The 12,087-nt window shown below is 50.6% G+C and overlaps 1 protein-coding gene across 1 annotated transcript; it reads left to right on the top strand.

The window, feature by feature from the left end:
* Positions 1 to 480: 480 nt before the first annotated feature.
* SH2D7 (SH2 domain containing 7) lies at positions 481 to 11,855 on the top strand. Its single transcript, XM_010378660.2, has 6 exons — positions 481 to 656; positions 2,005 to 2,094; positions 5,745 to 5,910; positions 6,199 to 6,411; positions 8,730 to 9,404; positions 11,274 to 11,855. Exons 1-6 carry the CDS (start codon positions 481 to 483, stop codon positions 11,322 to 11,324), a joined length of 1,371 nt encoding a protein of 456 aa, XP_010376962.1. The 3' UTR covers positions 11,325 to 11,855.
* The last annotated feature ends 232 nt before the right edge of the window (positions 11,856 to 12,087 follow it).

Here is a 12,087-nt window from a genome sequence, read left to right on the forward strand (position 1 = left end):
ACACAGTAGGGACTCAATAAATCTTGAGTGGAAGGAAGACTTAGTTAGCACAGAACTTCTCCATCAAAATAAAAATAGCCTCCATGAAGGAAGGATACCTAGAATTTAAATCCACTGCTTTGCTCCCAGGGGCAGCATTGTGGACTTTTGCCAGGGTCCGATCTTTAGTTGTGACAAAGACCAGAGGTTGTGGGGAACATGGCCAGACCCAGTGAGGTAGCCCATCTGCTGGCCAGGAAGCCACGGAGGGCCTTCCCTACCCCTCTCAGGCTACTTCCCCCATGTCTGCAGCCAGCCAAAGTGCCCCACCCCAAAGCATCAGAGGAGAGAACCAGCCACCAACCCAGAGGTGACAATAGGGCTGCTGTGTGCTACGGGTCCTTGGGTAGGGCATGGGCTCAGGCAAATGAGCCAGAGCACACGCAGATATAGAGGCATGTGCGCTGGGTGCGCTCTGCTTCCACTCCGGTGCTCTCCAGCATGGAGGACAGCCTAAAGCAGCTCAGCCTAGGGAGAGATCCTGAGGGGGCAGGGGACAGCCAGGCCCTGGCTGAGCTCCAGGAGCTTGCCCTGAAGTGGTTCATGGAGACACAGGCCCCCTTCATTCTGCAGAACGGTGCCCTGCCTCCCTGGTTTCATGGATTCATCACCCGCAAGTAAGGCTGCTTCTGCCCACAGGTCCCTCATAGCCCACAGCCCCTTGGAGCTGAGAAAATGGTCTGGGAACTATGGATCAGACTGGTTCCTGTCATTTCCCTGGGCTAGGCAGGGGCCCTTGGAGGCGGGGGGCAGGGGAACAGACTGAGGAGCACCATGTCCTCTGGTAGTGGCTTCTGTAGGCAGAGTCGGGGACGGCAACGGCCTCTACTTTAGTACAAGTTGAGGATGGCTGGGGCTGCCAGGTTGCCAGAGGACAGAAAGAGGGCCAGACCATGACTTGATGAGTAACTAGGGGACCATATCATGTATCGTCCAAACCAGGACACTATTAGTAACTAAGCTAGGAGAACTGTCATAAATGGGGCCATCCCAGGAAAACCTGGATGCACGGTTACCCTAGGTATAAAGGCCAAGATACAGGTTTGGCTTTATATTTGGGCTGGGTCTCCAAGCAACCAAAACACCTGGTGAAGGAATGACAAATCCAGCCAGTCCTTAGGTCCTGGCACAGCACCTGCACAGAGCCAGGGCCGGCTTTATGGGCACTGACTTGTGCAACAGCACAGGGTCAAAAGGGCTCCACATTTGATTTAATACTCTGCTGTCACTGTCTTGATATTCTAAATCATTTTGAACCAGGGGCCCCATGTTTTCATTTAACACCTGGCCCTGCAAATGATTTAGCTGCATAGAGCAGGCACTCAGTATTTGGTGAGTAACTGAGTGAAGGAATATGTACTGGTCTATGTACTGCCAAACCACAAGACAGGTGGAACTTTTCACCATGCCTCCAAAATATTTGGCACCATGTGAAAAATCTCTGTAGCTGCCTAGGATTGAAGGGGACAGGAAGAGGAATGAGTCCCTTTTAGCTGCTTCAGACATAGCAGTATCTTCTCCCTGCAGAAGCTCGTGTGTAGTGCACATCTTGTAGTACTGTACACAGTGGTTCTGAGGGAGGGACCCCCCACTGAACCTCAACATCTCCAGCTGTGTGGATTTATTCTTGCTACACAACCATCCAGGTGGAGAGTGGGTGGCCAGGGTCAGCAACCAGTGTGCCTGCTAGTGAGGCTGCAGTGGGGAGTCGGGGGGTGCATATGACTTCAGACCCTGACCCAGCCCCAGACAGTCTTGAACTTAATCATTTGGGCCCAGATAGACCACATACTGAGCCCTGACAGGCCACAGACCAATCCACAGGTCTGAGTGGCTCCACTATAAAGGGTTGGAGGTCTGGAACCCAAAGGCATGGCCAGCAGGGATTCCAAGAGAGGCCTAAGTCAGGCTGTACCTGCTGCTGTTAGGGCACAGACCCCAGCTAATGGCATGTCCTCTGCCCAGGCAGACGGAGCAGCTACTCAGGGACAGAGCTCTTGGTTCCTTCCTTATCCGCCTCAGTGACCGAGCCACCGGCTACATCTTGTCCTACAGGTAAGGGGAAGCCCTCTGGGCAAGCGAGCTCAGCCTACCATAACCTAGCCTTGCAGATTAGTGCAGAGGCCCCACTGGCCCAAATTGCCTAGATTTCCCTGGGTCCTGACTCCTGACTCCTTCATTCATCCATCACATGCTCAGCAGACACTTCCTGAGCAGCACTGGCCGTATGCTACCGATGAAGCCACAGCCTTCAAAGGAGGTGAGTAGGGGTTGGAGGAGGCTTCACAGAGGTGAACTTTGAGCCTTGGATAGAAGAAAGAATACAAGTTGCTAGGCAGAAAGGAGGGTGTGGTTGGGGTTTAGGAGGGCATCTCTGGTAGATGGAATGCCATGTGCAAAAGTACAGAGGCATGAAAGACAAGGGTGCTGGGGAGCTGCAGGTTGCTGGGTGCAGCAGAACACTTGGTTCCTTTGGAGGAATGCCTGGAGGGGAGGGTGGGAGAAGCTTAGAATGGCCTTGGATGCCTAGCTAAGTCTGTAGATCCTGAAGGATGATCTGGTTCGCTGTATTTGCATAGGTCCTTTAGGCAGCCTATGGAGAGACGACTGGAAGTCAGAGCTGGAGGTGTGGGGGCACTGGGGACTCCTGCAATTGCCTGAATGTGAGATAATGAGGTCTGGGCTAGGATAGGATAGTGGGGATAGAGAGAAGGAGACAAGGTAGCCAGGACAAAGGCAGAGATGGTGATGTCGAATCTTGTCCCAAGAGTAGGTCGGTTGGAAGGGGAAATTCAGAGGAGGTAAGAAGATTTCTCTAAGTAGGGAGGGAGGCCAGGGCTCCAGGGTAAACTTAAAAGTCTTCAGATTCTGATTCAAAATTGTCACATATTCAGACTGCCCCTGTTCAAACGCTGACCTTGAGCAAGTTACTTTGCTTCTCTGTTACCCCGTTTCCTCATTTGTAAAATGGGAATATGATAGTACCTGCTTCATAGGATTGATGAAAGTGTGCAATCAGTTGATACATTTAAAAGTGCTTGGCACAATGCATATAATGCAGTAAGGACTTTAAATAAATGTTAGTCGTCGTCAAAATATTTTTATTCTACGTGCCAGACACTGTGCTAGGCATCTTGAAATATACTAATTCAGTAGTTTTCAAATGTCTTTTGAGCTTTGGGGATTTTTTTCTTTTGTTTTGTTTCTTCCCAGATAAGATCTTAGGGAGAATACTAACTTACGAAAGAGACCAAAGTGGGACGGCTCAAAGGTATACAAATAGAAAAAGGGAACAGAAAAGAGTCCCAAAACAGTCCCAAATGTTTGGTTACCAGATTTGCAACAGAGGCATCACTGCAATTCCATGGGGGAAAGGCTTGCTTTTTCAATAATTGGTGCAGGAGCAATTGGATATCTAAATGGAAGACAATTACTGCTACCTCATACCATACACAAAAATTAATTAATTCTAGATGGATTGTAGATCCAAGAAAGAAAAGCAAAACAATACCATTTCTAGAAGAAAACAGGAAAACATTGTCATAGGTAAATGAAAATGCCTTTGAAAATGAGAAGCCAAGATTTTTTAAACAAGACACGAAAAGCACTAATCTTAAAAGAGTAATTAATTTGATTTCCTTAAAATTAAGAATTTTTAAAAATTTATTTATTTATTTGAGACAGAGTCTCACTCTCTTGCCGAGGCTGGAGTGCAGTGGTGCGATCTCTGCTCACTGCCACCTTTGCCTCCCGGGTTCAAGCACTTCTCCTGCCTGAGCATCCCAACTAGCTGGGACTACAGGCACACGCCACCATAGCCAGCTAGTTTTTGTATTTTTAGTAGAGACGGGGTTTCACCATATTGGTCAGACTGGTCTCTATCTCCTGATCTTGGGTGATCCACCTGCCTCGGCCTCCCAAAGTGCTGGGATTACAGGCGTGAGCCACCACACCTAGCCAAAATTAAGAATTTTTACAATTAAAAGATATTATTAAGAGAAGAAAAAGATCAGCGTGCAGTCTTGAATAGGTTATCTATTAGAATACAAATATGTAACAAAGGACTCAAATCCAGAATATATAAAGAACTCCTACAAATAAATAAGACGAAAACAGATAATTCGATAAATAAAAGCAAAAGAACTGAGCACTTTACCAAAAAGAAAAACCCAGAAGGCCCATAAGCATATGAAAACATGTTCAGCATCATTAGCTGTCAGGGAAACACAAATTAAAGCCACATTGGATGGCTATAATGGAAAGACAGAATATGTGGAACAACTGGAGCTCTCATACATTGCAATAATTTTATTTTATTTTATTTTTGAGATGGAGTTTCACTCTTGTCACCCAGCTGGAGTGCAATGGCACGATCTCGGCCCACTGCAACCTCCGCCTCCCAGGTTCAAGCAATTCTCCTACTTCAGCCTCCCTAGTAACTAGGATTACAGGCAACCACCACATACCAGCTATTTTTTTTTTTTTTTAATTTTTAGTAAAGATGGAGTTTCACCATATTGATCAAGCTTGTCTTGAACTCCTGACCTCAAGTGATCTGCCTGCCTGGGCCTCTCAAAGTGCTGGGATTATAGGCATGAGCCACTGTGCCCCCATTGCAATAATTTTAGAAAGCAATTTGGCATGATTTACTAAAGCCAAATACAGGTGTACCCATGACCCATCAACTCTATTCCTTGGTATATTCTCATCAGAAATGAGTACATATTCACCAAAAGATATGTACAAGAATGCTCACAGCAACTTTATTTATAATAGCCCAGATCTGGAAACAACCTAAATGTCCATCAACAGAATAGGTACATGTTGGATTTTTCATTAACTAGAATACTACATATAAATGAGAAAAAAAAAGAAACTAATTCTACTTGGACATGAATCAATCTCCAAGATACAATGTTGAGTGAAAGGTACTAGACACAAGAGACGTATTATAGAAGTTCTCTAATGGGCTAATCTATGCTGATAGGCGTCAGAATGGTGGCTACCTTTGGGGGGCATTGACTGGACGGGAGTGCAAGTAGGTCTTCTGGGGGCTAGAAAGGTTTTATATCTTGATCTGAGTGGCAGTTACATGGGAGGGTTCCTATGTGGAAATTCATCAAACTGCACATTTATGATGTATGCACATCATTGTGTAGACGTTATTTTTCTAGGAAAAAGGAAGATGCAGAGGGTGAGATTTTAGGGTGGGACTTTACAGGCCAAAGAGGGAGTGGGAGATGGAACTCCATCATTGCACCAGGGTGGGGACTAGGGGGAGGTCGAGTTGTACAGGTGCAGGGTTGGATCCTGTCTTTATTTAAAACTTTGGTGTTTTGTTCATTGTGGATTTTTTTTCATATATTTTGATTTTCTAAAATACTGCATTATTAGTTTTCTTGATTGAGTTTTTTGGTGCCCCTGTACATTTCGCACTCAAGATGAGTGCCTCACTTGCCTCACTCCAGTTGCAGCTGTGCCTTCCCTGACTCCACCAGAGCAGGCTTAAGTACTTCCCAAGATCCCAGGGCTCCATGGTTTGAAAACCTCTCCGTAGCTTCCTGACGAACACACCATGGCTCCAAGTGGGGTACAGTGGCCCCAGATCAGGCAGGTCTGTTCTGGATCAAGAGCTGGGACCCCTCTCCTGCACCCGGGCACAGAGCTCAGACCGTGGGCCAAGGCTGGGCTGCCTTGTGTTGCAGGGGCAGCAATCGTTGCCGACATTTTGTCATCAACCAGCTTCGAAACCGGCGTTACATCATCTCAGGAGACACCCAGAGCCACAGCACCCTGGCTGAGCTTGTGCGCCATTACCAGGAGGCACAGCTTGAGCCCTTCGGAGAGATGCTCACTACTGCCTGCCCCCGGGTAGGCGCCCCACTTCCCCAGGGTGAGGGTGGCTGGGCAGGGAGCCCAGGCCTGGGGTATCCATCACTCAGGCATACCCCTTTTCAAGCCCTCCCTATTTACTGTCATCCAGGGGCACTCGGTGTGGGGTCATGATCTCTATTGGAAAAAGGGAGACTGTGGTGATGTCTTACCTGAGGTCAGGAACCCGGTGGGAATGTTGCAGTCTCTTACCAGCAGTCTCATGTAGGCTCTGGAGACTGACTGGGCCTGTGTGACCACATGCCTGCTGTATCCCCATACCCCCAGCCAGAGGACAATGATATGTATGATGCCATCACCCGGGGCCTCCACCAGACCATCGTGGACCCAGAAAACCTGCCTGCCATGGTATGCCCCACAGTGGTCCCAGACAAGGCCGCCAGCCCCTGCTCATCTCCAAAGCCCCAGGTCTCCTTCCTCCATGCACAGAAGAGTCTGGATGTGAGTCCCCGGAACCTCTCCCAGGAGGAAAGCATGGAGGTGAGAAGCATTATGGGCCACCTAGAGTCAGGGTTGCCAGACCAGGGATGTGGGTGCCATGCTCCCAGTCAGACCCTGAGGCCAGGCCAGCCACTGCCTCCGGATGTAGAGGGTGAGCCAGGCCCAGAGGTGCAGACCCATCTTGGAATCACCCAGGGTTCACCCGTGCCATTGCCTGCCTCTGGCTAGTTAGATTTGGCCAAGGCCATTTTCTAGCGATGTGGCTCTAGGTGAGTCACATAATTTCTCTGAGCCTCAGTTTACCATGCCTGAGGTTCTTGTGAAGCTTGAATGAGAAAACGGATATGAAATGCCTGAACATCCCTTAGTAAGCTATAGTGTGGGGTGCCTGTGAGTCAATATTTTATTCTTCTCCATAGCACCCCATGGACTCAGAAAGATATTTTTTTTGTTGTTTGTTTGTTTGTTTTTGTTCGTTTTTGTTTTTGAGATGGAATCTCACCGCATTGCCCAGGCTGGAGTGCAATGGTGCAATCTCGGCTCACTGCCATCTCCGCCGCCTCCTGGGTTCAATTGATTCTCCTGCCTCAGCCTCTCGAGGAGCTGGGATTACAGGCACCTGCCGCCACATCTGGCTAATTTTTGTATTTTTAGTAGCAACAGGATTTCAACATACTGGCCAGGCTGGTCTTGAACTCTTGACCTCAAGTGATCTGCCTGCCTTGGCTAAAGTGCTGGGATTACAGGCATGAGCCACTGTGCCCAGCCATTTTTACTTTTATTTTTGAGACAGAGTCTCACTCTGTTACCCAGACTAGAGTGCAGTGGCACCATCTTGGATCACTGCAATCTCTGCCTCCTGGATCCAAGTGATTCCCCGGCCTCAGCCTCCTGAGTAGCTGGGATTAGAGGTGCACGCCACCATGCCCGGCTAGTTTTTTTTTTTTGTATTTTTAGTAGTAGAGATAGGGTTTTGCCATGTTGCCCAGGCTGGTCTCAAACTCTTGACCTCAGGTGATCCGCCTGCCTCGGCTCCCAAAGTGCTAGGATTACGAGCGTGAGCCACCGTGCCCGGCCAAAAGATTTTTCTTTATATCAGATCACAGCATGCCAATGGCTTTTCCTCATATTTAGAATAAAACCTAAACACTTCACCAGGGCCCACAAGAGCCTCACCAGATGCCCTGCTACCCCCTGCTTCTTCACTGGAGGCTTCAGTGAGGCCTTTTCTCTGGCTTCTTTGGCCTTCTAGATCATCCTTGAACATACCAACCTTGCTCCCACCTCAGGACCTCTGCACTGGCTCTACCGTTTGCCTGGAATGCTCTTCCTACAAGATACTCGCATGGCTTACACTCTAACTGCATTCCATTCCTTTCTTAAATATCACCTCAGAAAGGCCCACCTATGACAGAAAATGTTGCCTTCCCCACCTGCCATTCTTTCTATCCCATGACCCTGCTTTGTTCTTTGTAGCACTGATCATGCCCCCACACTCCGTTGTCTTGTGATATATTCGCCCATCATATAGCACATGAAACCATATTGTGCTACACAGCGCAGCAGTATGCTGCCCATCTCCCAGATTAGAATATAAACTCCCAAGAGTTAGTCTTGCTCACCAGAGTCCTTGGCACCTAGGACAGTGTCTGGCACATAGTTGGTGCTCACTAAATATTTGTTAAATGAGTGATGGGACTTGGAGATGGGCCATTCTGAAGGGAAATGCAGCAATGAGTGGGTTTGGGGGCACTGAGGGAACAGTGGACCACAATGGAAGTGGGAGGAGGTGGGAGGAGGGGAGGGAAAAATTGGGTGGGAGGTAGAGCTGGTGACCCAAAGCCTTGAATGCCAAGGTAAAGTACGAGTCCTAGGCCAGGTGTGGTGGCTCACACCTGTAATCCCAGCACTTTGGGAGGCCGAGGCGGGTGGATCCCCTGAGGTCAGGAGTTCGAGACCAGCCTGGCCAACATTGGGAAACCCCGTCTCTACAAAAATACAAAAATTAGCTGGGCATGATGGTGGGAGCCTGTAATCCCAGCTACTCAGAAGGCTGAAGTGGGGGAATAGCTTGAACCTGGGAGGCAAAGGTTGCAATGAGCCAAGATCACACCACTGCACTCTAGACTGGGCAACAGAGTGAGACTCCATCTTAAAAAAAAAAACCAAAAAAAGAACAAGTCCTAGAGCATGAGAGCTGGAAGGGACCCTGAGTGTCATGTATCCAACCCTTGCATGTACAGGCAGGAAGACTATAGCCAAGACAGGGGGCCTCGGCTTATCTGAGAGAGTTTGTACTGGAGGGCATCTTAGTGATGGGCTGCCCCTTAAGAGTTTCTCTGTCCCTGTCTCCTCAGGCTCCCATCAGAGTGCCCCCACTCCCTGAGAGGAGTTCCTCTCTCCTGGAAGAGTCTTTTGGAGGCCCCAATGACATCATCTATGCAGACGTGAGGAAGATGAACCAGGCACGGCTAGGCTTGGGCACAGAGGGGTCCAGCAGGCATGCACCAGTTCCAGCTGGCAGCCAGGCCTACTCCCCAGACAGGGAGGCCCAAAGGAGACTCTCAGATGGAGAACAGAATAGGCCTGATGGCCTGGTGCCTGTCCTCTCTGGGGTGAGCCCAGACCAGGGTCCCACAGAGTCTCCCACTTCCTGGGGGTGTTCTGATGCCATGGGATCCCTGGGGGCTACCTGGAGGCAAGAGTTTCCAAAGCTGAGCCAAAAGGCTCAGCCCTGCTCCCAGGGCAGCTCTGCAGATATCTATGAGTTCATTGGGACAGAAGGCCCCCTGCAAGAGCCCAGGGATACACCAGACCAAGAAGGCAGTACCTATGAGCAGATCCCAGCTTGCTTGGGTGACCCAGCCAGGGCCCCACATCCTGGGGCCAGTCCCACATATAGCCCATGGGTACATGGGCCCATGGACCATGGCTACAAGAGGATTTCAGGCCCCCCAGGGCTCCCAGAGCCTGGGAACACCTATGAGCAGATCCCAGCAACCAAGAGCAAGGAGACTGGATGGATGCACAAGGTGAGCTCCAAGACGGGGTGGGGCGGCTCCCAGCCCTTAGCACCTGGTGGTAGGAGACAACCTGTAGCCCCCAGGCATAGGCAGGTCAGGTCACCATCACTGCCTGGAAGTACACAGAATTTTCCAGCCCTAACATCTGCCTGGAAATGGTGGTGGTGGTGGTGGTGGTGGTGGTGGTGGGAGAGGCAGCTGCTAGATTTGAATGTAAGACGGGCTTCCAGGCTCTTCTAAGGGCATTCTCTACAATAGATCAGTCTCTGCAGGGGTCTCAGAGCCTCTGGGTACAGGAGAACAGCCCTTTTGCCCCTACTCCCTCGCCTTGTAGCTTTGGGCAAGACAAATTCCAGGACAACCAGTTAAACCTGAATTACAGATAAACAACATTTTTGAGGCTAGGCATGGTGGCTCGTGTCTGTAATCCTAGCCCTTTGAGAGGCGGAGGCAGGTGGATTGCCTGAGCTTGGGAGTTTGAGACCAGCCTGGGCAACGTGGCAAAATCCCATCTCTACGAAAAAATACAAAAAATTGCCAGGCATGGTGGCCTGTAGTCTCAGCTACTTGGGGGGCAGAAGCAGGAGGATCATTTGAACCTGGGAGGTTAAAGTTGTGATGAGTCCAGACTGCGCCACTGCACTCCAGTCTGGGAGACAAAGTGAGACTCTGTTTAAAAAAAACAAACGAAAAAACAAACCAAACCAAAACGAAAACCATTTCAAAGTATGTCTCAAATACCATTATTCCTTTGTTTATCTGAAATTTAAACTTAACTGGGCATCTACATTCTTGTTTAGCAACCCCACCCGGAACCTCCATTTCCTCATCTGTAAAATGGGCTGATCCTCTGCTTGTATCCAGGGGCAGGTGCCCAGAGGATAGTACTAGACATCCTCTCCTGCTCAGGACACAGCCCAGAGAGGGCTCTTGATGAACACAGCTATTATTCTGAGGATCTCTGTGGTGGTGGTGGTGGTGGGAGAGGCAGCTGCTAGATTTGGGTGTAAGCTGGGGGCTTCCAGGACCTTCTAAGGACTTTCTCTGCAGCAGACCAGGGGTCCTTTCCCCTCCCTCTTGGTTTCTGCAGGGGTCTGATAAGTAAGGAGGAGAGGGGACCAGGAGTGTGGAGAGCAGTGGCCAGGAGTGGGGCTGGTCCAGGGTTCTCAGGGAGGCAGATGAACTCTCTGGAGCCCTCAGTCCCAACTGCACTCTGCCTATACCCGGAGACAATAAAACCTGGGAGTCCCTTCCCCAGGGGCAAGTCCTCTGATCTCAGTCAGGCACACACAGATCTTCCGGCCGGATTCCTGGTGGAAAGATCTTCCCGGGAAGTGCTGACGGCTCCTCCCTCAGGACAGGGCTGTGCCCCCATACCCCATGGATAGAAGCCTTTGAGATCCTGACTCTCCGGGAACCACGGATCCAGCAGTGGATAGTCCTGAGACCCTCAGAAGCCACATCCCATGTCTGCTCTTTCCCTGTGGCTGCCCCATGTCCTCTCCCATCTCTGTGGGCCTGGGTACAGCCTCACCCCACCCTACCTTCGACACCAGTGCATCCTGAGGCCCCCCAACTGCGGGTCAGGGGAGACCAGGGCACTCCAGGGAGGTAAGGTGAGGCTCGCCACCCTTTCTACACTCCTTGCCCTCCTCTCCTTCGCCAGAAGAGGGTGAACCCTGCATCCAAAATTGGAGAGCTAAAGGTGGGATTTCAGGCACCGGGAGAGGCTCGTGGAATCAACCATCAGAATTCCAACCTGGCCTCATGTCCTGGGCTTGGGCCCCCAACCCAAGGTCAATGAGGGGTCCTCGGACCCTGGGTCTTTCCCTCCCTGTCCAGCGACCCCAGGCCCCAGTATCTCCTCCTTCCTTGCAGCCTGACAAGCTTCGGAGGCTCTTCTTCACGGACAGGAAGCACAAATTCTGAGGGCCTGGCATCTGGCAGCCCACCAGTGGGTTTCCTGGTACCCAGGCCATGCCAGGGGTTATCGCAAAGCCCTCAGCTCACTTGAAGGCACCCTTTGGATCTTCAGACTCATCCGGCCTACTACAGAACTAGGCTCCGAGACAGCCAAGGTGCCTGCCTAAGAGCAGGTGGAAGGGGACCTTCCAACCACCTGCAGCTCCTGGCTATGTCCTGCTTTCCTTGTGCCTCCCATCCATGCATAGGAGGGAATCAAGGCTGGAGAGGAGTGACACTGGCCAAAGGCAAGTGCCATTTCCCAGATGAGCATTCTGAGGCCCAGGCAGACTGACTGAACCTGCCTCCCACTACTGAGCACTTACCAAATGTGTGACAGGCTGTGTGCTAGGACAGACACCTTTCTAACTGGCCAAGTGACATCATGCAATTGCTATTGAGAAAACCAATTCCCCTCCTTGTGGCCCCATCAGCAAAAAGGAGGGGAGGGCCAGAAGCCACATCCTCTGCTTCAGGCCTCTTCACTCCAGCTGTGCCCTCAGGTCAGGCTGGCTCTTCCTGGAGCTCTGTCCCTCAGGAAACTTCCTGTTTTGTGTGTCACTTCCCTTCCTATCCACATTTCCCATTCTCTGTAAGGGTGGACAGCTGGCTTGCTGCCCCGCTCCCCACTACCCCAAGCCCGGGATGCAGCAAACAGGACTGATCATCTCCAGCGACAACACCATAGGTACCCCTCCTCCCTGCGCTGACCCTGGGCAGAGCTGGCTGA

Source organism: Rhinopithecus roxellana, chromosome 5, assembly GCF_007565055.1.
Source record: "Rhinopithecus roxellana isolate Shanxi Qingling chromosome 5, ASM756505v1, whole genome shotgun sequence".
NCBI lineage: Eukaryota > Metazoa > Chordata > Mammalia > Primates > Cercopithecidae > Rhinopithecus > Rhinopithecus roxellana.

Excerpts from the sequence above, each read along its gene's own strand:
- SH2D7 (XM_010378660.2), top strand. The coding sequence starts at position 481 with ATGGAGGACAGCCTAAAGCAGCTCAGCCTAGGGAGAGATCCTGAGGGG. Across the intron at positions 2,095-5,744 it reads GGCTACATCTTGTCCTACAG|GGGCAGCAATCGTTGCCGAC; the intron begins GTAAGGGGAAGC and ends CTTGTGTTGCAG. Across the intron at positions 5,911-6,198 it reads TCACTACTGCCTGCCCCCGG|CCAGAGGACAATGATATGTA; the intron begins GTAGGCGCCCCA and ends CCATACCCCCAG.